At 39.0% G+C, this 26,387-nt stretch overlaps 1 protein-coding gene across 1 annotated transcript in view; it reads right to left on the bottom strand.

Annotated features, from left to right (window-relative positions):
• Positions 1-26,387, bottom strand: part of SMARCA1 (SWI/SNF related, matrix associated, actin dependent regulator of chromatin, subfamily a, member 1) — an 81,974-nt gene that overhangs the window by 27,585 nt on the left and 28,002 nt on the right. Inside the window, 7 exon segments of the mRNA XM_006082129.3 lie at positions 5,454-5,567; positions 5,896-6,006; positions 16,632-16,751; positions 19,152-19,300; positions 19,887-20,019; positions 24,764-24,916; positions 25,855-25,890. Coding sequence (XP_006082191.1) covers positions 5,454-5,567; positions 5,896-6,006; positions 16,632-16,751; positions 19,152-19,300; positions 19,887-20,019; positions 24,764-24,916; positions 25,855-25,890 — 816 coding nt within the window.

Below are 26,387 nucleotides of genomic sequence, written 5' to 3'. Positions count from 1 at the left end.
CTGGTTCATGGGACGACGCTCATCAACTGAGCACACTGGCAGGCTTGGCTTCAAATTTTAATTAAGGAAAACCTCTTTAATGTAAGATATTTCTCTATCAAATACCTTCAAATTTTCTATGTCCAATAAACCATATTTTAACCAAATAAAATATTTCATAAATGTCTAATTTTATGACAGAAAATGGAAAATACCCATACAAAATAAACTCTTTATTCCTATGCAGATAATCCCAATACTAAAACTTTCCCCCTTGAACTTTAATAAGAACAAAATCAAAATATTATATCATACCATTAGATTTTAGGGTCCACTGCGGACTGATTCTTCCATAAACACCAGTCATATTTTAATACAGAAATGCCTTCATCAATGTCACATTTACTATTTTAATTCTAGAAATTATTCAAATACATAGTTGCTAATTTTTTAGAATTAGAAATGACTCAATATTCCTAAATTTCATTATGTCATCCTACCAAAAAAATCTTTTTAATATTCATCATTTAAAAAAGGTATTCATTTTTTACTTCATGAGATTCTTATCAGCACTAAGCTTCCTGTAGTTATTTAAAACTGCTATATAATAATTAAGTAGAAAAATTACAGACTAATAGTACTAACCAGATACCTCAAAGGTCTCAAGTACTCACACTGTGATTCTTACTAATGGCTCCCAGCAACACTTGATAGCCACAATATACAAAAGCTATCTTTCAAAAGGAAGCATCTCTGTTACTATATGGATTTCTAGTCAGACCCTAAGGAATTTGCACTTAAGAGCTGTGTTCCATGGAGAAGTGAAAAACATTTTTGGCCTTGTTTCTTGGAAGGAGTTTAGCAAGCCTTTCACAGAAATATGAAATACTGAATTAAATGTGACAGCACACAAAATGAAAGCAGTAACCTGAAATCAGCTCACTGCATCTTAGTTCTACCACTGCAAAACAGGTGGCTCACGCTACCAAAACTCACAAAGATTATGGAACTTCCTCCATTTGTCAAATGTTTATATCCATCCCTAAAGGTTTTTTGTTTTTTTTTTTATTGAGGATACATGTTAGAAAGCTCTACAGTGTTTTTCAGCTTCAAATATAACAAAACTCTTTCACTCCATGTCTTAGATTTCAATAGAATTTCTAAATACTCTGGATTTTTTATTCTGCAATTGAAATTTCAGTTAAGTCTTCTCTTTCAATGTGAAGAGTTTAGTGAACAAGCTATTAAATGCATTAAGTAACTCTTTCAAGTTGCAAGAGCAATGAAGCTTCTGAACATGTCTAACTTGCAACAAGGTCAAAGCTTAGACAGCAGGGGGAATTGGTACACATGCACTGCTATCCACCAAGTGGTTAGGGCAAAGCAAACCTGTATTTCATCCAGCCTTCAATAAAACAAAACTCTAACTACAGATCTTATCAGCAATATTGCTATGACCTTACTGTGCTGAATATGGGGGAAGGGTGGGAGAAAAAAAATAAAATTCAAATAAGCAGGCCCTCAAGAAAAATACTCTTTCTCAACTGCTTCAAAACTATTGAGCCCCCTGCCCGGCCGGCATTGCTCAGTGATTGAGCATCGAGCTATGAATCAGGAGGTCACAGTTCGATTCCTGGTCAGGGCACCTGCCTGGGTTGCAGGCTCAACCCCCAGTGTGGGGTGTGCAAGAGGCAACCGATCGATGATTCTCTCTCATCTTTGTTGTTTCTATCTCTCTTTGTCCCTCTCCCTTACTCTCTGAAATCAATAAAAATATGGTATATATTTTAAAAATCAATTATTGAGCCTCTCACCCTAACCCAAATCACTACAGAATAAGATTATGAGGGACTCAAAATGGACAAAATAGTACTGTGCACCACAGTGGCCCCAGCTATAGATCACACCTCCCTTGGGCTAGCAATCATTTAAGCAGAAATGGGGGGAAGGAGTCCCCGTTTGAGAACCTAACTTGTGTAGAGAATACCATGTAATTGTGCTATAGCAGTTCTGTTAATCTGAAAATAAACCATTGTTCAATTCATTTGTGCCTCTGTTGAGTTTTCTGGAGGTATGAGGGGGGAATCAATGCTGGATATCCATGAGAAAATAGGTCTAACAGTTATCAGTATCACACTGTCCTTGAAAGGAAGCATTTGCAGGTAATTAACATGCCATGCTCTTCTGTCTGTACTCTGAACTCAAACATGAAACCCACCCAATTAAGTCACCCAACTTAACTCAGGTCTGTAGCTTCTTGTAAAAAATAAAAAAGGTTCAGAAAGAACCAACATCCAGAATGTATTCTCATTTGTCTTATAAATCCTCAGCTACAGATGCATCAGAGGATCAAGGCAAGTCTTAAGACAATACAGAAGCAATTCAGGATGAAGGGAGGACAAGCTAAAGGTAGAGTGGTATGGGATCATTCCTCTTCTGCCTCCTCCTCCACCTCCATCACCACCACCACCACCACTTCAGCCGCTACACTCCAAGCCACCACCATCTTCTCTCATCTTCACACTTCAACAGCCCCCTGGCTGATTTCCTGGAGAAACTCATCATCCTCTGTGTTGCAGCCAGAGTGATCTTTTAAAGGTGTAAATCTGATCATACTCTACCACTTACTTATAAGTTGATCTTTAACAAATTACTCAGGGCAAATTACTTAACCTCTCCATGCCTCAGTTTCCCCATCTGTAAAATAGGATGAAGTTCCAGGGCTGTTATGAGAATAATGAGCTAATCTTTTTAAAGAACTTAGAACAGTAAGCATCACAAGGACTGAATAAGTAGCTATTATTATTTCACCACCCATCCACCCTTCTGTCTTAAAATCATCTCAATGGTTTTCCTTTGCTCTGAAGCTAAAGTTCAACCTCATTAATATGACCTATAACGGTTCCACATGATCCAACTTCACCTGCTCACTAGCTTTATCTCAAGTCACTCTTCTACTCATTGGGCTTCTTTCAGTTTCTGAAGGGGCAGTCCTTCCTACCGCAACACTTTTGCAGCTATGGTTCCATTACCTGAGCTTTTCTTTCCCACACTGCATTTGGCTAATTCTTGTGCATCTCTCTGATCTCAGTTTAAATGGCCCTTCCTTAGGGACCACTACTTAGATCTTGCAGTCCACATTAGATAACCATGTTATGCTCCCTTGCAGCACCCTGTGTAAGCACTGAAACACACACATACCAATGTCACTACTCTGTGGTACCTGCTTAATGCCTGTGCCTTTTAGAATGTAAAGTTCATGTCCCTCTTACTCATTGCTTTATCCCCAGTGCTTGGCATAGAACCTGACAGAGAGGCGTACTCAATAAATATGTATTAACATTTTTTAAAAGCCCTCCTTTCACTCATTCTCCTTGTCCTGTCACTTCTTTCTGGGAGGTGAAGAAGAGAAAATAACAGTAAGGTGCCATAGCATGGATTCCATGTCACCTTCCCGCTCCTCATTCATCCCTTTCCTCTCTTCTTACACCTTCCTCCTTTCTATCACCCTTTGCAGCTGTCCCTTCATCCCTCCCTCTTCTAAGGTTTCCTCTCCTCCATCTCCTTCCAGTTGGCCACCACCCAACCAATCATTGTGAGACCTCGCTCTTCACTACAAACTGCGTGTAAGGAAAAGCACTGTTTACATTAAAACCAGAGGTATGGTAAGAATGCGGTGGGCACTGTATTATCGCAGGGAACAGAAGTTCAGTATCTCCCAAAGAAGGAGCATAAACAATTCTATCAACAAAGATAATTTTTATTGTTGCTTCTTGATTACCACTTGGCTCACCTCCCAAACACGTCACACCACTGTAAACACAGTCCTTATTTAGGGCTGCAGAAAGAAGCAGGGTTATGTCACATGCAGAAATAGCCCAGGATGTCTGAGTGGAAAGAGCATAGCATTTGAACATTGAGAACTTGGGTTTGGGACCAGCACCTTTGGCAATTCTGTTAACTGTGCGACTCTGAACAAGTCATTTAACCTCTCTGAATTTCAGTTTCCTCACCTACTATATAGAGGTGATAACAGCACCTATTTCACAGGGTTGTTAGTAATCAAACTATGAGGTCTAACATTTCAATTAATTTTTCTTTCAACTCTCACAAATAACAGTCAATAAAAGTAACAAAAAGTAATGATCTAAACAAAATTTTTATAACCCTTAGTGAGATAATATATATTTGTTTACCTCATGAAATAGTAGTAACTACTTTATTAATTTCACTATTTTTATTTCACATTTTGTACCTATAACTTGCCTTTTTCTCTTGTCATATTACCATTTTCACTGTCTTTGAAATAGTTTTATGTCTGGTCTCAACGTTCAACTGGTTACTGTACACTTCTATAACTTCCTAAGAAGGATTTTATCCAGTCCTGTTGGTTAAATACATTCAAATTTAATCACATTTCCCTAACCAGATTATAACTAACTACTTATACTAGTATTTACCTTAAGTTTCTTATTCCTATTTTTATATATTTAAACTTTGGTACATAAAAAGCAAGCAAAGCTTTTTTACCATGTTTCAAATGCAATGCTTCCACTCTGTAATAATAGCAGAAATGCTCTCGAGATCCACTCTAGTTCCAAAATATAAATGAGCTAACTAAATACCTTATATACATGGAGCTTTTATAGGCACATTACAACATCTAATCAAAATAATTGGGCATAGTCCCACTTGTGTTAAAGGCTCACAAAATAAATTTTAAAACACATCGTCCAGTTCATATAACTGAAATTTTTCTAAAATTATAATAATGTTAATATTTTTATAATTTAATTTATACTATTGGTTATACTTCTAGTCATCCCTTTTTGTTCACTAGTAAGTCAATTTCAACATATAGAAATAACATGATATGCAATAATTTTCAATGTGATAGCTTTAGTGTGATAACATTAAATTTCACTCACAAAAATGGGTTCCTATTTATCAATATAAATAAAAATTTTGAATTCCAAAATATCATTTTTAAATGATATAATTTATTGTCATGCTTATCATTAATACCTGTGACCACAGTCTACTAATCACCAACAGGGCTTTCATCAACCTTGAACAATAAACTCAAAAATACTATTTCTTATTCATATTTTTTTAAAAATGATAAACCTTCCTATCATCTATCATACATTCACTTCTACCTAATCACATACCTGTTGTTCTTTCTACACATTCTTTAACCACTTGAACACTAGCATTATTAAAATAATATGTTATTATAACTATTTTAAAATACTGGAGAATTCTCCATTAATCTGATATAGTGATGATCCTACTGGCAATTAAGTAGATTGATGTTTTACTTCTAGTTAACCCTCTTTGGTTTTAAAAACACCACTATTTTGATTTACTCTTACATCCTCTCAAATTAAAATAAAACACCTTCTAGTCTAGCTGAATAGATTGTATTAGCTTAAAGGATTACATTACACTAGTCTCAAAAATTTAAATATTACCTTATAGCCTATTGTCTTCCTATAATAAAGAATTTCCTTTTCCAGGAGCTCAAATAAACGTGGTGGGAAAAACTGAAAATCCTGAACATTTGGCTGTTTTGAAGGTCGTGGAGCCTGTGGGGGGGGAAAACGCATGATATATACATATATATATACATACACACACACATACACACACATATGTGTGTGTATATATATATACACATATTTTTTCAGTACATAAGGTGAACATATTTATTTTTTACTATTTTTTATATATAGAAAAATGAATACAATGAAATCCATTGATATGGCTGGGCCATATCAAGTACTTTTCTATATTATTGTTATGTTTTAGGGACTATGATTTAGCACTAATAGAAATAACTCTGATTCACAGACCATGTTACAAAAGAATTCTGCTGTAGGACATAAAAACTGGCCTCATACTGTTGTCTTTTACCTTTGGAACCTTTGGCTCGCTGACACGTAAAGCCTCTCTAAAGTAGGCATCCACCGCATAGTTTGCTTTGCGTTCTCGTTTAGGAGGTTCAATCCATTCCACCATCCCGGGCTATACACAACAAACAAGAATGAGGAGTTTAATTACTCTAAACCGTTTTATAAAAATCAAGCACATCAAGGTTGCAAAAGCATGAGAAAACCAGAGCCCTTAGGAAGAACCAAAACTTGCTTTTTTGTAAGTCACAAGTATGCATCCCAAGGGCCAAAACCTTGCCCTGTATACCAAGTTTAGGTGCAAGGATGGTTTTCTTTTTCTTTTTTTTTTTAAGTAAGTTTAAAATTTGGTTCTTCCTTAGCAATTGAGAAGAATTTTCACAATCTGGTTAGTTTAGTTTTTTATGCCTAATAAATAAATCCATGGTGGGGTAAAAGTAGGTTTACAGTTGTGAGTATTCAAAACATAGAGTTTATTCTTGTATTATTGTTTATTATGTTACTTTTCATACGAACAACTGTAAACCTACTTTTTCCCCACCCTGTAGTAGCTACTAAAGAAAGAAGACTCACATTGATTCTGGTGACTCTGTTAAGTGTATGAATTAGAAAATAGCTGAAAGGGGTAAATGATGAATATCAGTATGACAGGCACATATCCCTTAAAATCAAGATAATTTTTTAAATGAGACTTCTTAGTAAGGTAGCTGTGGAAAAAGTCAGTGAAATCAGAATGACCTGAATGTGAAACCAGGTTTTGCCACTTTTACCAGTTGTTTAACTTTGGAGAAATTATTTTTCCATCTGTAAAATGGAAATAATAATACCTACCTTAATGATTAAATGTGAATATATATGTGAAAGCATTAGGTAAACTGCCAAGAGATCAATGTAAGTTATTATTAAGCATCCAAAGTGGAGTAAACAGTTATTTGGTAGTTTTACAAAACTTCACCCCAATATCAGCTAGAAAATATATTTTAAAAATAAGCAGACAAAACTAACAATACAAGTTCTGGAGTCTATAGGAATGGTTTTCTTGTTCAAACATTTTTCTTTATTTCATAGTGCCTAGCCTAGTGTCTTTACACAAAAGAGGCCATTAATCTACAATTAATGGCCCCACTCTAATCTTATCTAAGGGTTGAGTTCCAACTTTGGTATCATATTTAAAAATTGGAGGATATACTCAGATTACGGGCTCAATCCCCAGTGTGGGGGGCGTGCAGGAGGTAGCTGATCAATGATTCTCTCTCATCATTGATGTTTCTATCTCTCTTTCCCTCTCCCTTCCTCTCTGAAATCAATATAGATAGATATATATATATATATATATATATATATATTAAATAAAGAGTGTATGATAAACTAAGATCTAAGATGACTAGGATGGTTAGAGATCTACAAACTCAGTGTCTAGAGAAGTAAAGACTAAAGAGACATAATGGTGGCATCCACATAGGTAAAAGTCTATCAAACAGGAAAGAATACAGTTCTTCATTGATTCATAAGATTAAAAACAACATGGACAGTCACAGGAAAGTAGACATCTACTCAATATAATTTAATACGTCTTAAGTACCTACTGTATTATTTGCAAGTCAGTGTCAAGGGTACAAAGATGAATAAAATAATCTCTTCCATTATGAAGCTTATAAATCAAACTAGAGGCTCGATGCATGAAATTCATGAAAGGGGCTCAGCCCTCACAGTCCTGGCTTCGTCCAGAAAGTCGTCCAGAAGGACGTCTGGAAGGTCGTTCAGCTGTCTGGTCTAATTAGCATATTACGCTTTTATTATTATAGATAAGAAATTTTCTGAGAACCAGAGAAAATAAAACAATGAAATGAACTATCCTGAGAAGAGTAGAATTCCCAATATGACCACAGTCTCAGGCTGGATAACTATCATAGATACTATAATGGGACTTCTTAATTACAAAAAAGATTAGAATAAATAACCTTTAAGGTCTCTTTTAACTCTATCTAGACTTACGAGATACCGATAGTATAATATGAATTTACATAAAATGAGAAATACCCTGAGCAGTGAAATGAGTTTTGTTTTTCTTCCCCTCAGATGGATTAATGTGGGATAATAGTAATATTTTATAAATAACCAACATTTTATTTGTCTCAATTGGGGTGAAAAATAAATCAATAATAACTTCAATTAACTTTCTAAAAGTAATGTATTTGGTCATTTAAACTATACTTTTTTGAAGGTCTAGGTACCCAAATTTGAAATAGCATTAAAAACCAATTCCTGAACTTTTAAAAACAGAATAAATCATGCTGAATTAGTTTGTTTCAGACTGCAGTACATTAATACAAACTTATTCAGGTTAATTTATTCAGTATCAATGTCAGTCATGACTTAATCTACCAGGTATAGTTGTAAAGTACTGCAAGTGGTTCAACAAATCATATATGGAAATCTACCACACTGTGTAACTCCCATGATTTAAGTATAAACAACATTCTTACAAGTTTTTGATTCCTTCAAACAATAATATGAACCTATTTCAAGAACCTATCCAGGAAATATGAAAAGACAGAAATAAAATATAATCTCAACTCAAATACTCGGAAAAAATCTGATTTGTCAGACATTCAATTATAAAAATATATCATCATCATCATCATTAAAATTTCTAGTTATCTGTACATCATTAGTTTGCTAGAATTAGAAACACAAGAAGACCAGTTATATTAGAAACAGACAAGTACTTTACTAAGTCTAATTTACCTCTAAGAATGTAGATAAGAAGCTCCAATGATATTTAGACTCTTCACTGTAATATTTTTCCACTTTGTAAAACACTCCTAATATCAGTAAGCCCATGGGAATAACTATAAAATTTACAAAATTAATATCACATAATGAGATCTAGAAAGCATATTAGGGAGGCAATTTCTAACCTGTACATGTAGGCCTTCACCTCTATCTCATCACAATAAAATGTAAATAGTCAGAATTAAAGTTATAGATATAACTAGATAGATTTAAGTCAAGACACTAAAAACTACCTGAAATAATGAATGCAACAAAGCATTATAAGCATACTAGTTGCACTGCAAACTAAAATGGCTCATCTCTCATTTTTTCAGTAAAATCAATATCCAAGAATAAGTTTTTTTAAATAAAAATTCACTTCTGAAGTTAAAAAATGCAACAGCTTTATAAAACCATTTGAGCAACAAAATAATGATAGAATTGTATTAAAACTCAAAAATAAAATAGCTGCCCTGGCCAATGTGGCTCCATAGAGCATCGGTCTGGGCACTGAAAGGTTGTGGGTTCGATTCCCAGTCAAGAGCATGTACCTGAGTTGCAGGTTCAATCCCCGGACCTGTTATGGCACCTGTGGGAGGCAACCAATCAATGTGTCTCTCTCACATTAATGTTTCTCTCTCTCTCTCTTTCTCTCTCTCTCTCTCTTTCTCCCCTCACTCCCACTCACTAAAAAAAATCAATGGAAAAAAATATCCTCACTCCTCTGGTGAGGATTAAAATTTTTTTTAAATCAATGGAAAACATATCCTTGGGTGAAGATTAACAAAAAAATAAATAAATAAAATAAAACAAGATACCACTAAACACATATTTAATAAAAATAAGTATCCATGAGCCCATGTTGATATAAATAAATGGGAAGAGACAGTTCTTCCTTACTACAAAATCCCATTAATAAATGTAGATTTAGTAATGAAGAAAAATTTTAAAAATTACCATTAGGCAAATACTACAATAATAACTGCTGTAGGCAAACTCCACCAATAGATGTTAAAATCAGTGACTAAAAGTTTGAGGAATATCTTCCCCCAAGATATTTATCAATTACAAAGGGGAAAATGGTTATCCTGCAGTGAAGAAACCCAGCAGACATCACTTCAACTAAGTGATAAAGGTTAACATCCCCAGTAGTAAGATATAGCGGCATCGTATGTTCCCTGGTATGATGTACTGAGAAGGACATGGCATCCCTTCCATGGCATTCTTGCCAAAAATGCATAAGTTTCCATTAAAACACAAGAAAATGTCAGACAAACCCAAAATGAGAGACAAGACTACAAAATAACTGACCAATACTCTTCAAAAGTGTCAAGGTCATGAAAGACAAAGAAAAACTGAGATCACAGATTAGAAGAGACATAGCAACAAAAACATAATGGGGGTCAAGAATATGAGAAGACGAGCCACAGCTTGGGAGAAAATATTTGCAAAAGACATCTACACTAATAAAAGAGAAACATGCAAATTAACCATCACTCCGCTATACCCACCAGCCAATCAGGGGCGAGTATGCAAATTAACCCAACTAAGATGGTGGCAGCCATGGAGCTGGAGTGAGCAGGAGGCTTGGGTTGCCCCCAGCGATGGAGGAAGCCAAGCTTCCCACCTGCCCTGGCCAGCCCTGCGCTCCACTCAAGGCTACAAAGTTTCAATTATAGAAGACAAATAAATCCCAGATACCTGCTTCCAGCCAGCCCTGGCCTCTGCTCAAGGAGGTGCTGAAAAAAAAGAAAAAAAGAAAAGGAGAGGCTGGGAGCTTGGGTCACCAGAGGACGTGGCCACCCGGAAAACGGCCATCAGCCCCTCACCCAGGCTGGCCAGGGATCCCAGCGGGACCTCCACCCTGATCCGGGACACCCTTCAGGGCAAACCAGCTGGCCTCCACCCATGCACCAGGCCTCTATCTATACTCATAAAAGGGTAATATGCTAATTAGACTGGGAGACCTTCCAGGAGACCTTCCAGACGTTCTTCTGGACAAAGCCATGGTGGCGGGGCTGAGGTAGAGGTGGTTAGAGGCCAAGAGGGGAGGGCAGTTGTGGGTGATCAGGCTGATGGGGGGCGGGGCCATTGGGGGTAAGCAGACCAGCAGGGGGGCCAGTTGGGGGTAAGCAGGCCATCAGTGGGGGTCAGTTGGAGGTGATCAGGACAGAGGGGGGGCAATTTGGAGTGAGCAGGCCAGCAGGGGGGCAGTTGGGGGCAAGCAGGCCAGTGGGGAGGGAAGGTGGGGCGAGCAGGCTAGCAGGGGGGGCAGTTGGGGGTGAGCAGGCCAGCAGGCACAGTGGTTAGGGGCAATCAGGCAGGCAGGCAGGCAGGCAGGTGAGTGATTAGGAGCCAGTAGTCCCAGATTGTGAGAGGGATGTCCAACTGCTGGTTTAGGCCCAATCCCTATAAACCGGCAGTAGGACATCCTTTGAGGGGTCCCAGATTTGAGAGGGTGCAGGCCGGGCTGAGGGACACCCCCCCATGCACAAATTTCGTGCACCGGGCCACTAGTATCTGATAAAGGACTATTATCCAAAATATACAAAGAACTCTTAATACTCAACAATAAGAAAATAAAAAACATGATTAAAAATTGGCAAAAGACATGAATAGATATCTCCCCAGAAAAGATATACAGACGACAAATAAGCAAATGAAAAGATGCTCTACATCATATGTCATCAGGGAAATGCAAATTAAAATAAGATACCACTATACACATATTAGAATGGCAAAAACCCAGAATACTGACAATATGAAATGCTGGTAAGGATGCATAGCAACAGGAACCTTCATTCATTGCTCATGGGAATTCAAAATGGTACAGCCACTTTGGAAGACATGTTTGTCAGTTTCTCATCAAACTAAACATACTTACTATACAATCCATCAACCATGCTCCTTGGTATAAACCCATAGGAGTTGTATGTCCACACAAACCTTTGCACCTGGCTTTTTATAGTAGCTTTTTTCACAACTGCCAAATATGAAAACAACCAGCATGTCCTTCATTAGGTGAATGGATAAATAAACTGTGTAACATCCAGACACTGGAATATTACTCAACACTAAAAGAAATGAGCTATGAAGCCATGTAAAGACATGAACAGAGCTTAAATGTATATTGCTCAGTGAAAGAAGCCAATATAAAAAGGCTACATACTGTGTGATTCCAAATATATGACGTTCCAGAAAAGGCAAAAAAAAATCTGGAGAAAGTACAAAGATCAGTTGTTGCAGGGGCTGAGGGGAGGGAGGGATTAATAGGCAGAGCACAGAGGATTTTTAGGGCGGTAAAACTATTCTGTATGATACTGTAATGGGGGATACAGGTCATTACACATTTATCTAAACCCAAACAATGTACAAACCAAGAGTGAACCCTAATGAAAACGATGGACTTTGAGTGATGATAATGATATGTCAGCATAAGTTTGATGGTATCAAACATACCACTATTTGTGGGGATGTTGATATGAGAAGCTGTGGTTGTGTGGGGGTAGGAGGAATATGGGACTCTATTTTCTGCTCAATTTTGGTGTGAACCTAAAACAGTTCTTAAAAAAAAGTTCTCTTTTTTATTCAATTACTAGAGGCCCGGGTGCACAAAAATTTGTGCACTCGGGGGGCAGGGGGGTCCCCCAGCCCGGCCTGTGCCCTCTCGCAGTCTGGGACCCCTCGGGAGATAACGACCTGCTGGCTTAGGCCTGCTCCTGGGTGGCAGAGTGGCAGGCCCAATCCCTAGGTGCAGCCCCTGGTCAGGCTCAGAGCAGGGCTGATTGGGGAGTTGGGGCGCCACCCCCTGTCATGCACAGAGCAGGGCGGATTGGGAGGTTGCGATGCCACCCTCAGTCATGCTCAGGATAGTGCTGATTGGGGGGTTGGGGCACCACCCCCTGTAACACTCAAGGCAGGGTCGATGGGGAGGTTGCGGCGCCACCCCCTGTGATGCACAGAGCAGGGCCAATCAGGGGGTTGGGGCGCTGCCCCCTGTCACACACAGAGCAGGGCCAATCAGGGGGTTGGGGCAGTGCCGCCCCCCCCCCCGTCATGTACAGAGCAGGGCCCATCAGGGGGTTGGGGAGCTCCCCCCTGTCACTCACAGAGTAGGGCCGATAGGGGAGTTAGGGCACCGCCCCCTGTCACACACACAGCAGGGCGGATCAGGGGGTTGGGGCGCCGCCCTCTATCACCCACAGAGCAGGGCCGATCAGGGGGTTGGGGCGATACCACTGTCACACTCAGGGCAGGGCCGATGGGGAGGTTATGGCTCTACCCTGTCACACACAGAGCAGGGTCTGTGGGGGGGGTGGGGGGGTTGGGGAGCCGCACCCTGTCACACACAGAGCAGGGCCGATCAGGGGGTTGGGGCGCCACACCCTGTCACACACAGAGCCGCAGGGTGATCAGGGGGTTTGGGCGCTGCTCCCTGTCACGCTGATCCGGTGCCAGGAGGCCTCACGGCTCCGCTGATCCCGATGCTGGGAGGCATATTACCCTTTTACTATATAGGATAGAGACCTGGTGCACGGGTAGGGGCTGGCTGGTTTGCCCTAAAGGGTGTCCTGGATCAGGGTGGGGGTCCCCACTGGGGTGCCTGGCCAGTCTGGGTGAGGGGCTGAGGGCTGCTTTCAAGCTGGTGGTTGACTGAAGCTCCCAACCGCTCCTTTTTTTCTTTTTTTTTTTTTATTCTGGGCCAGCTTTAGCTCTGGCTCTAGCTTTGAGGCTTCTGCTGCTGAAAGCAGGTATCTGGTTTGTTTGGGTTCTATAATTGAAACAATCTATAACTCCAGCTCTGAGATCCCAGGCCGGCTGAAAGCTGGTTTCTGGGGTTTTGTTTAGCTTCTATATTTGTTACAAAGTTTCAAACTGCCAGCTCAGAGGCCGGCAAGGCAGGCGGGAACGTTGGAGTCCTCTGTCACTGAAGCAAGCAAGCCTCCTGTTAGCTTCCAGCTGCCTGGCTGCCGGCCGCCATCTTGGCTGACAGTTAATTTGCATATAGCCCTGATTAGCCAATGGGAAGGGTAGCGGTCGTACGCTAATTACCATGTTTCTCTTTTATTAGATTAGATAGTTTACATTCAATATTATTTTGTATTAGTTTCAGGTGTTCAGCATAGTGGTTAGACAATCATATACTTTACAAAGTGTTCTCCCTGATATTTCCAATATCCATGTGGCACCATACATAGTTATGACAATATTATTGACTATATTTCCTATGCTGTACTTTATATCCCCATGGCAGGGGTCCTCAAACTGCGGCCCGCCGAAAACATTTATCCGGCCCGCCGGGTGTTTTTGCCGCCGCTGCCTGTTGCTTAGCAGCTGACTAGTTTTTTTTTTAAACTATAGTCCAGCCCTCCAACAGTCTGAGGGACAGTGAACTGGCCCCCTGTTTAAAAAGTTTGAGGACCCCTGACCTAGAGGGTATTATTCTAAGTGAAATAAGTCAGTCAGAGGAAGACAAATATCATATGATTTCACTTATATGTGGAATCTAAAGAACAATATAAACAAGCAAACAAAATAGAAACAAACTCACTGATATAGAGAACAGACTGATGGCTGCTAGAGCAGGGGGAAAGGGGAATGAGTGAAAAAGGTGAAGGGATTTATAAGTACAGATTGGTAGTTACAAAATGAAGCTGTTTTTCAAAATTGCAATGTGGGATCCTGGACCGTATCCCCTGTTGATTTCCTAGATTTGATCATCTATACTCATAAAAGAAAAAAATGCTAATTGACCATACCTTCACTACGCCCACCAGCCAATCAGAAGAGTATGCAAATTAACCCAACAAAGATGGCCATTAAATTTGCATACTGCAGGTGAAGCAGGCAGCGCCAGATGCTGCCTGCGGGGTCCGGGCCGCAGATTGGGGACCGGGGAGGCGGGGCGGGCAGCGCCAGAAAGCCACCCGTGGGATCCGGGCCACAGATCGGGGGCCGGGGAGGCGGGGCGGGCAGCGCCAGGACGCCACCCGGGGAGGCAGAGCCGGCGATCGCCCCAGCCAGAAGCCTGAGGCCTGGGCAGGGGCGGAGCCGGTGATCCGCACAGGGCTGGGGGTCCCCTGCCCAGGCCTAATGCCCCAGTAGAGGCCTGAGGCCTGGGCAGGGGTGGAGTGGGCCATCGGAGCAGGCTGGGGGTCCCTTGCCCAGGCCTAAGGCCCGGGCCAGAGGTTTTAGACCTGGGCAGGCAATCGGAGCAGCCTGGGGGTCCCCTGCCCAGGCCTAACGCTCCTCTGGCCTGGGCATGGGTGGAGCCTGCAATCGGAGCGGGCTGGGGGGTCCCCTTCCCAGGCCTAACACCCCAGCCAGAGGCCTGAGGCCTGGGTAGGCGATCAGAGCGGGCTGGGAGTCCCCTGCCCAGGCCTAACACCCTGGCCAGAGGTCTTAGGCCTGGGCAGGCAATCAGAGCGGACTGGGGGGGGGGGGCCGAGCTGGGGATTGGTGTGAACTACAGAGGAAACACCTTTTCTGACCGCTCACTGGCTAAGCTCCCTGTATGCCACTGGTAATATTCTTAGTAACTTGGGTAATAAGAATGCAAGAAGGTGATGTAGGGTTTTTCCACCTCACTCTTGGAAAAAAAAAATGAAGGTCTGCTGCTGGAGGGTTAAGAAATGTCATATCCTGTCCTAGCTGGTTTTGCTCAGTGGATAATGCCTCGGCCTGCCCACTGCTGGGTCTGGGTTCAATTCTGACCAAGGGCATGTACCTAGGTTGCAGGCTCTTCCCTGGCTGGGGCCCAGGTCAGGGCTCATGCAGGAGGCAACCAATCAAAGTGTTCCTCTCACTTTGATGTTTCTCTCTGTCTTTCTCTTTCTCTTCCACATTCTCTAAAAATCAATGGAAACATATCCTCAGGTGAGGATAAAAAAAAATAATAAAGAAATGTCATATCTTATGAAAGATACATCTTGAAAATGCCTAAAGAAAGTTGTCATTTTTTCATGGTGAAGGGACTGGAGTCCGTGTTGATGAAAACACCTTGGTGGCTGTGGTGACTGACAGTGGCTGCAGCAGTGGGGTAATGGGGCTGGTGCCTTCCCCTGATCAGCCCAGTCGCCTCCCACAAAGGGAGGCGAGACTGCGGCTTAGACCCGCTCCCCAAAAGGAGCAGGGAGCAGGCCTAAGCCATCAGTAGGACAGCCCCTGAGGGCTCCCAGTATGTGAGAGGGGGCAGGCTGGGCTGAGGGACCACCCCACCCCAGTGCATGAATTTCGTGCACCGGGCCCCTAGATGTATTATAATAATGTAAGTTGTTAAAATTAAGGAAAGCTAAATGAAGGATATATGTGAACTCTGCACTATTTTTTGCAATAAAGTCTAAAGTCATTTCAAAATAAAAAGTTCTAAAATCTACAGTCACAATTCAATTAAAACAAACAAAATAAATAAAACTCCCATTTCTTCAAAAGATTCTTGCTATAACGTAAGGCATTATTTCATAAATGAGAACACCTTTAACAAAGTGCTTCTATCATTTAAGTAACTATGTGTTAATAATATTATCACTAATATATTTAGTACTAAGTGCTAAGTACATTGTTCTAATTACTTTATGAATATTAACTCATTTAACCTCAGAATCATTCTAGGATATTACTATAACTTCCATTTGACAGATGAGAAAAATGGATACCCAAAGTCACTTAGTGATAGAGTTGGGATTTCAGCTTCAGAATCCAGGAACTCAACGACACTCCTACAGTGTTTCTCAAAAACAAAAGTAGTAGTCATAGCAGCCAACAGCAGCAAAAATGATGATGACAATAATGGTAATAACAAACCACTAAAATATATTAAAGGTAACCCTTTCATGAGATCTTCTGACTTACATCAAATTTCACTGTATAACAGAGTATTGTATTAGATAAGTGCCAGTGATATTTATAATTGTTATGGGGAGAAATGTTCATTTGAGAGTCTAAGGGTTGCGGATAAAAAGTTACCTTCTGTTTTTCTCTATAATCTTCTCCTTCAAACTTGTACAAACTTTGTTCAGTGTCCATTCTAAAATTTCTCAGAGAAGACTCTCCCATTTTCTGCAAGCGTTCATTCATCTCTGCGGTCTACATTTGAAAGCATTGAAGTTAGAAAATCATCACTGAATTAGTATACTTTATGTTTTTAAAAAGTCAAGTTTTGACACGAAATACCCAATCTGTTAACTTATAAGGTAAGGATGCAATGCTGACATCAAAATTGAATATAAACTTAACTTGCCCCAAGTATTTTAAATACTTAAGTGGTTCATCCAAAGTATTCTTCAATTAGGCTTTCTTTAAAATCTTTTATCATTGAAGATATAACCATATTATATTTTCTATTGCAAAATTTTAATGGGACAAATAGCTAGTACAAAAATACAGGAAAACTTGGATTAAACAACTGGCATACTAACACAAGATTGCTCAAAATTCAAGATAATATCTGATACATGAAAAGATGCTCAATATCACTAATCATCAGGGAAATGCGAATTAAAACTACAATGAGATATCATCTCACACCTGTCAGAATGGCTATCATCAATAAATTATCAAGCAACAAGTAATGGATAGGATGTGCATAAAAGGGAACCCTTGTGAATTGTTAGTGGAAATGTCAATTGGTATAGTCACTATGGAAAACAGTATGGAGGTTCCTCAAAAAAATTAAAAATAACACTATCATATTATCCAGCAATTCCATTTCTGGGTATTTATCTGAAGCAAAGACAATAACTTGAAAAGATAGCTGCATCCCTCATGTTCAATGCAGCATTATTTACAGTACTCAAGACATGGAAATGACCTAAGTGCCCATTGATATGTGAATGGATATAAAATATATGGTATATATATATACAATGGAATATTATTCAGACATAAAAAAAAAGGAAATCCTGCCATTTGCAATACTTGGATGCACCTTGAGGGCATTAAGTCAGACAGAGAACAACAAAAACCACGTAATATGTGGAATCTAAAAAAAACCCTCATAGATACAGAGAACTGATTGGTGGTTGCCAGAGACAAGGGGTGGGGTCAATTATAAAATAAGTCCTGGAGATATAATGTGAATAAACAAAAAAATATGGTCTGAAAAGTAAATTCTACCAACTTACAGAAAATATAGCAAATAGTGAACATAGAAAAATACCCCATGGGGATGAAATCAGCAAAATCCAAACTGTAAGCAACTCAAAAGGGAAATAACTCAGTTTCTACACCAAATAAATTACAAGGAAAATAATACATAAAAGAAGGGAGAATTACAGGTTTTTAAAAATATAGATGACATATCAACCAATGGCAATGTATGGATATTATGTGTACTCGAATTTAAAAAAAATTAAAAGTATAGCTACTTGTGAAACAATTAGAAATTTTAATACTAATTAGATATTTGATATTATTAATGATTTATCAGGGTTTTCAGGTAGTGCAATGTTATAATTATTATGTTTTTAGAAAGAGTTCTTACATTTTATTTTTTAAATTTATTTTTATATATTTAATTTATTGGGGTAACATTGGTTAATAAATTATATAGATATCAGGTGTACAATTCTATAATACCTCATCTGTATATCATATTGTGTGTTCACCACCACAAGTCAAGTCTTCCTCCATCACCATTTATTCTCCCTATACCCACTTCTACCTCCTCCCACCCTCCATTCCCTCTGGTAATCACCATACTGTTGTCTGTGTCTATGAGGGGGTTTTTTCTTTGCTTAATCCCTTCAGCTTTTTCACCCAGTCCCCCAACCTACCTCCCCTCTGACAGCTATCAGTCTGTTCTCTGTATTTAGTCTGTTTCTATTTTGTTTTTTTTTAGTTTATTTTGTTCATTAGATTCTACATATAAGTGAAATCATAGTAATGGCTTCTTTCACTTAGCATAAAGCTATGGAACATTTATACAATGGAATACTACTCAGTCATAAAAAATGAAGACAATCTTACCTTTTGAGACAGCATGGATGGATATGTCTACTTTTGCTTATGCTTAAAATTATCCAAAATAATTTGTGGCAAAAAGCAAATTCAACAGAAAACCAGAATATTCTGCAACAGCTTATTATATATACCTTAACAAATAATGCTTTAATATTTCATGAAATGTGCACAAAAGATTTTCAGTTAACAAAATTTATCAGCAGACATTTTTTAATCCAGTGCAAAAAATATAGTTCTGATATATGTGATTAAACACAAAATTTATTTTGTTTTTATACCAACATTATTTTCAACAAGCATGTAGTATAAGGTCACTCAATGTTAAACTCTGGTTCATAGTCTTTCTTAAACTAAAGAAACCTAAACTACCCCAGGATATAAATCTACAAATTCTTAGAGGACATAAGTCTTTTGAAGCACGAGGTTTAAAACATGTATTTGAAACAACGCAAGTACAAATAGCATGTTGATGTATGTTGATTTCAAAACAATCCATCATGAAAACAAAATGCCATTTTAACTAACCTTCTTTTCCCCTCTTTCCAGAAGAGTTGTAATGTCTTCATCTGTCAGCTCACTTTCCTTCGAAGCAAAAACATGAGTGGCTCCATGACGTATCATTTGCAACATTTCCTCTTTGGCCAGCTTGTTAGACTGTTGGTCAATGAGTCTTCCTAATAGTAAAAATAAAAGTTGTATATATTCGACTATATTCCAGAGAAAGCATGGCATAACAGTTCTAATAAGACACCACTACATTTATCCATAAGTAAAGCTTTATAAGAACAAAAATTAGTGAGCTTTAAAGTTATTTTTAATTAACAGCTCTACAAGTTTTTCTTCTATCATACCTTCTATTTCAAACATGAATTTCCTTCTGTAAAATTCAGCTAAAACTCAGAAGGACAGAAACATTTTTTCAAGTACAAACTTCACTTTTTAGATCAAAATTTTCTGTATGGAAAGACACCCTCGAGTACATGTTTTAAAAAAATTTTAACTCAACATTTTGTCTGTCAAAAGACATACCATTGACATTCAGCTATAAGCTATTAATGTTTAACTCGCTTATAGTGAATGCAAGGCTTTAGTTTAAGATTTAAATTAGCATTTTGTTTTAAAAATTGACATTTTTTGCTCACTAAGCTTGCAAATTTTGGTCAACTTTCACTAAAAGTAATCTCCTTTAAAGGAAGATTTTTTGCATATATTTTTGCAAAAAAAAAAAAAACACCTAATTAAGTTTATACATATAAATACCTTGTTGTATAACAATTGAGTCAAGTCTCAGTTTTATCTCAGCTCTTTCTACAATCCTTTCTTCAACAGTGTTATCAGTGATGAGACGGAACACACGTACTGGCTTCTTCTGACCAATACGATGTGCTCGATCCTGATAGAAAAAAAATCTATTATAAGATTTTGGTATTCTAGATAAAAGGTAGTATAGCCACCATCTGCTATAAAATTCTGAAACTAAAATTAGTTCCTAACCTCTCTATACCTACAAATTTTTTAAAAAGCATGATGACTATAAAAGGTAAAGCCCTACCATATGACCTACCAATTCCACTTCTGGATATTTATCAAAGAAAACAAAAATACTAATTCAAAAAGAAATATGAACCCCTATGTTCATTGCAGCATTATTTACAATAGCCAAGATATGGAAGCAACCTAGGTGTCCATCAGTAGATAGATGAGTGGATAAAGATGTGGCATATCTATACTAAAAAAAGCCTAGGTGGCCCTTGTGCCCTCACGTCATCACAAAATGGCCACCCCCATGTGGTCACAAGATGGGTTGCCCCCACGTTGTCACAAGATGACCATCAGAGGAGGGCAGTTGGGGGCGATAAGGCCAGCAGGGGAGGGCTATTGTGGGTGATCAGGCCAGCAGGGGAGGGCTGTTGGGGGCAATCAGGCCAGAAGGGGAGGGCAGTTGGGGGCAAGACCAGTCTGGCAGGGGAGGGCAGTTGGGGGCGAGATCAGGCCGGCAGGGGAGGGCAGTTGGGGGAAATTGGGCTGGCAGGAGAGGGCAGTTGGGAGTGATCAGGCCGGCAGGGGAGCAGTTAGGGGCAATCAGGCAGGTGAGCGGTTAGGATCCAGCAGTCCCGGATTGTGACAGGGTGCAGGCTGGGCTGAGGGACAGACACCCAGTGGATGAATTTTGGGCACTGGGCCTCTAGTATCTATCTATCTATCTATCTATCTATCTATCTATCTAATCTAATAATAGAGGAATATGCAAATCTGTCCATTACATCGTCACGTGACGACTGGATCAGCAGGCTGCGACCCCGCCCTCTGCTGAAGCAGCTGCAAGGCCTGGGGTAGGATAGGATACGATAGGCGCAGGAATGGAAAAGAGAAGGAAACTGCACACAGAAGGGGGTGGCGACCGCAGGGGGATGGAGCAGGTGCACCCAGCAAGGGGGGGGTCGCAGGCAGTGAGGAGCAGGGAGCCCCACCCAGACGCAGGAGGAGGGCAGTGGTGGCCATTGGCGGGGAGGTGCCCACGGGTCCTGGATGGAGTGGAGGACTGTCCGAGGCCTTCTGGGCAGAGGCGCCCCTGCTTTGTGGCAGCAGCGCCCAGGCCGTAAGGGCCTCAGCCACCCTTGCTGGGCCGGGCATCCTGGGCAGGGAATGGGAGCAGGACAGCGGCAGGGAAGCCGGGGAAGGAGGGACAGTGAACACCTGGCTGGGCTGAGCCCTGGGCTGAGGGTTAACCCCTGCCCCCCAACGGAAGCTTTAAGAAGGGAAGGAGGGTGGGAAGAACTTTATAAAGGAGTCAGTAGAGAGCAGAGTTAAAGAAGGTAAGAGGATGTGTGAGTGAACTGTAGGAGCTATAATGAAAATCAAGTATAATTGTGTACTGGGTACAGATTTTAAAAGTAAGTCAGAAAAGCAAAAAGATAAATGATAGTGAATAATTAGGCAGGTAGATACATATTAAAACAGTGGAAGTAAGTAGAAAAGGATGTGGATGAGAGTGAAAAAGGGAGGGAAGAAAAGTTTTAAAGGGGAGCCAGTAGGGCTTAAAAGGAGAATGGAAGAAGGAAGAAATGGGGGAGGTCCAAGGGAGGAAGTGAAGAAAAAAATTAAGGTGCGAAGGAAGGAAAAGGGAGGTAGGCAGGGGTAAAGATAAAGGAAAGAAGGAATGTGTTGGAGGGAGGGAGGGTTGGAGAAAGATGGGAAGAAGGATGATGGAACAGAACTAGGAAATAAGGAGGAAAGAAAAGTTTACAAATGATGAGTCAGTAGGAAAAAGTGTTACATGAAAGAGAGAAAAATTGTGTGACAGGGAGAAGCCAATAAGGAAGTCAAATACAATTATGTGTGAAGGGGGTAAGATTTTTTTAAAAGTTAATAGGGGTCGCCGAAACTGGTTTGGCTCAGTGGATAGAGCGTCGGCCTGCGGACTGAAAGGTCCCAGGTTCGATTCCGGTCAAGGGCATGTATCTGGGTTGCGGGCACATCCCCAGTAGGAGATGTGCAGGAGGCAGCTGATCGATGTTTCTCTCTCATCGATGTTTCTAACTCTCTATCTCTGTCCCTTCCTCTCTGTAAAAAATCAATAAAATATATTTTTAAAAAAATAGGGGCAACCAGGCCGGCAGGGGAGGGCAGTTAGGGGTGACTAGGCCAGCAGGGGAGGGCAGTTAGGAGGATCAGGCTGGCAGGGGAGGGCAGTTAGGGGATCAGGCCAGCAGGGAAGGGCAGTTAGGGGGATCAGGCAGGCAGGCAGAGTGGTTAAGGCAGGCAGGCAGGTGAGCAGTTAGGAACCAGAGGTCCCGGATTGTGAGAGGGTACAGGTCGGGCTGAGGGACCCTCCCCCTGCACGAAATTTCATTCATGCAGGCCTCCAGCAAGTCTATCTCTATATATATCTATATATATCTATCTATATCTATATATATCTATCTATATCTATATATATCTAATATATATCTATCGAATAGATATAATGGATGGGAAGGAAAGGAAAGAAAGAAAGGAAGAAAGAAAGAAAGAAAGAAAGAAAGAAAGGAAGGAAGGAAGGAAAGTAAGGAAGGAAGGAAGGAAGGAAGGAAGGAAGGAAGGGAAGGAAAGAGAGAAGAAGAATACTCGGCCATAAAAAATGAAGTCTTGCCACTTGCAACAACACAGATGGATCTAGAGGGCATTTTTCTAAGTTAAATGAGTTAGAGAAATGCATTCATATATTTCACTTATATGTGAAATCTAAAAAACAAAGCAGAAATAGACTCATAGATACAGAGAACAAACTAATGGTGACAGAGGGGGGATGATCAAGAAGATGAAGACGATTCCGCGGCACATGCAGTTATAAAATAAATCACGAGGATATAATATATAGCATAGGTAATATAGTCATCATTACAGCTTTGTGGACTTATCATGCTGGTCACTTCACAGGGTTTACAAATGTTGAACTAGGTTGTATACCTGAGACTAATATAATACTACATGCCAACTATATAAAATTAAAAAAAAAAACTAGAGGGAGCTGAAAGCTCCTTGACTAAGTTACTAAATAATTTTTAACCCACTAAGTCCAAACACCTTCCACACGAGCAAGGACTTTTAGTAAGGGACAAAGTAGTTAACAAGTGTTGCTATGGTAGCAAAAGTCAGCTTTATCTCATCATCGAACAGTTCCTTCTTCTTGCTGAGGCAATTCAGGAATCCGTAGTAGAGTCATAAAAATTAATTGAATACTAATATCCTTACTGTATATTGGTCTAGAATTGGTTCTATGGTTTATAGTTGGTAAAGCTGACAGGTGGCAAGTTCTGATAATATTAAAACATCTAGGGCAGTGGTCGGCAAACTCATTAGTCAACAGAGCCAAATATCAACAGTACACATTGAAATTTCTTTTGAGAGCCAAATTTTTAAACTTAAACTATATAGGTAGGTACATTGTTATTAACTTAATTAGGGTACTCCTAAGGCTTAGGAAGAGCCACACTCAAGGGGCCAAAGAGCCACATGTGGCTCGCGAGTCGCAGTTTGCCGACCACGGATCTAGGGGTAGTGGTTTTTAAAAAACAGAAGCTGCTAGAGCAAATAGGTGAAGGGAGGATGGTAGTTGAGAAAAAATCATCAAAGAAACAAAGTTCAAAACAGCTTTTATACTAAATATAAAAATACCAGAGTCCAGTTACACCTTCAACACTGAAAGAGAATGCAACATCCCTACACATATTTTAAATTTCAAACTCAAATCAGTAAATTGTGAAACAGCTATACTCTAACAATTTATGGAAATAAAGGTTATCATCAATAAGTTTTCCAGTTCAGTAACACTTTAACTTACTTGGCTTTCTCCTAGTTATATCAAGCAGGTAGTTCTGTACCATGCTAAAAAAAAATTATGCCAAAGCATATTGATTTTTAAATGTCCCAATGGTCAATATTTTCAATTCTCTATCATGAAAGAAAATGAAAGACTTCTAAGCTATGCCTCACTGGCATATGACTTCCAAAGACAGTCAGTTATTCCATAACTTCTTGGGATTTTGAATGAATAGTTCTTTTGAATCTTTTTACTTCTGAAATTATATTTCTATACCTTAAGATTGACAGAAGTTGTAGCTCTAGTTCAGTAAATGAAACTATGATGAAAGGTAAGAGAAATAGCTCCCTGAAAAAAAAAAATTAAGGTAGAATAGTTTCTGATACTGGCAAATGTTTTCCTGAAATATTTTCCTTTGTTACCTTCTTACCCCAAATGTTTTATTACAAAAGTTAAAATCGCACCTCTCCCAATTTTAGTAGTAAGGATTTTAATATATTTAATTGATAAGCAGAATATTAAGAGACTTTTAACCCTCTTCATTAAAACATGCATGCGTCCTCTTCAAGACATTTATTTTTCATGATAAAAAGCCAAAATCAACACACAAATGTTATAGTTGGATTTGGGTATGTTTGTTTTCATTTCCTTTTGTTTGTTTTTGCAGTTAGCACAATTGAAATGTTGTTTATTTTCCAGGAGAATCTATTTTAGCATCTACAAAAACTCCCCAAAATTGTTGTTATCTTTTTATCATAAATTGTCTTTGTGCTATATAAATAACAATAGTATTCTGAGCGAAGAAAAATTTCTGACATCATTAAAGATTACTAACCATAGCTTGCAGATCAACCTGTGGATTCCAGTCTGAATCATATAGTATAACCACATCAGCACTGGCCAAGTTAATTCCGAGACCTCCAGCCCTGGTACTCAGCATAAAGATGAATTTGCTGCTATTAGGAGCATTAAAGGCCTCTATTGCTTCCTTTTTTTTAAATTTACACAGGAGATGGAAGAAAAAGAGAGAAAATCAGATTATATTACCTTAACATATAATTTTAAAATGCAGACTCAAAACCCCACTTCGTAATATTCTCCCACCTTCTAAAATATTTAAACATTTAGCTATCTATATACTGTACTGTGTGATTTGCTGTAGGAAGTATATTGCATAAAGTGCCTAATCTTTATAAGAGTACATCAATAGAGTCAAACTTAGAACACTCATATAAATAAATTTAACTAAGCAAGTAATAAATCATTTGAATTATTAAAACAATAATAGTGAAAATGTTTAAGTGAGAGCTGACATATATTTAGGGGACAAAATGTCAGATATGTCAACTTCATTCCCATTAGTCTATGATGAATTAATAAGGAAGGTATAGTTTAGGAGATCAGCCAAGAAAGAAAAAGTTTTAGAAACGGGAATGAGAGCAACAGATATAGGGGAAGGTAAGTAGATTTATTTCGATATGGTGAAAAGGGGCAAACAGAGATGTAATGAGGAAAATCAGGAAGGTATTCAAGGGATATCTAGTAAAGAATCTTAAAAATTAATGGAATGTTAATATCCTTACTATATAAAGATCTCATACAAATTAATTAGAAAAAAAACCACTAAGACCCCAAAAGAAAAAAATGAGCCAAAAAAAAAACCAAAAAACAGACAATACACAGAAGAACAATCACAAATGGCTAATAAACACAAGAGTAATGTTCAATCCACCAGTAATCAAATAAATACAAATTAAAACATAATACCATTGTTTGAAGATTAAAAAAAAATGATAATACTCAATGTTGACGAAGGGGACGGTGAGACGGGCACTCTCATACATTGCTGCTGGGAGTGTAAATTGGTACAACCTTTCTGGAAAGCAATTTGGCAATATGCATCAAGAGTCTTAAAAATATTCATACCCTTTGACCCAGTAATTCCACTTCTAGGAAATTATCCTAAGGAAATAATCAGAGACGTGCACAAAGATTTATGTATAAGGACTTTCACTTTACCATTATTTATAAATAGTGAAAAATTTGAAACGACCTAAATGATCAACAATGGGGGGATAAATTATTCATAGTACATCCATAAGATGAAATATTACACTAAAATTATTTTTACAATGACTTTTTTACTGATACAGGAAAATACAATTTGATGTTGAGTAAAAAGTATCAGGATACTGAACTTTATATATAATGTACATAGTATATCAATTATAATCTTTTAATGTATATTTTATATAAACACTTATATTTATATACTTAATACATACATGACTATATACATTAAAAGATTGGCCAGAAATACTTTTCTTTTCCAAATTTCCTTCAGCAATCAAATATTACTGTTATAATCACAAAATATAGGCAGTTACACTTTTCATGAATGGAATGGCATGGTCAAAAGTTGCAGGCAGAAAAGGTGACTCCCACTGCCACAGTCAGTA

Source organism: Myotis lucifugus, unplaced genomic scaffold (genome assembly GCF_000147115.1).
Source record: "Myotis lucifugus unplaced genomic scaffold, Myoluc2.0 scaffold_2, whole genome shotgun sequence".
NCBI classification, from domain to species: Eukaryota; Metazoa; Chordata; class Mammalia; order Chiroptera; family Vespertilionidae; genus Myotis; species Myotis lucifugus.
The sequence above is the reverse complement of the archived record's forward strand: the minus strand, read 5'-3'. Positions and strand labels throughout refer to the sequence as shown.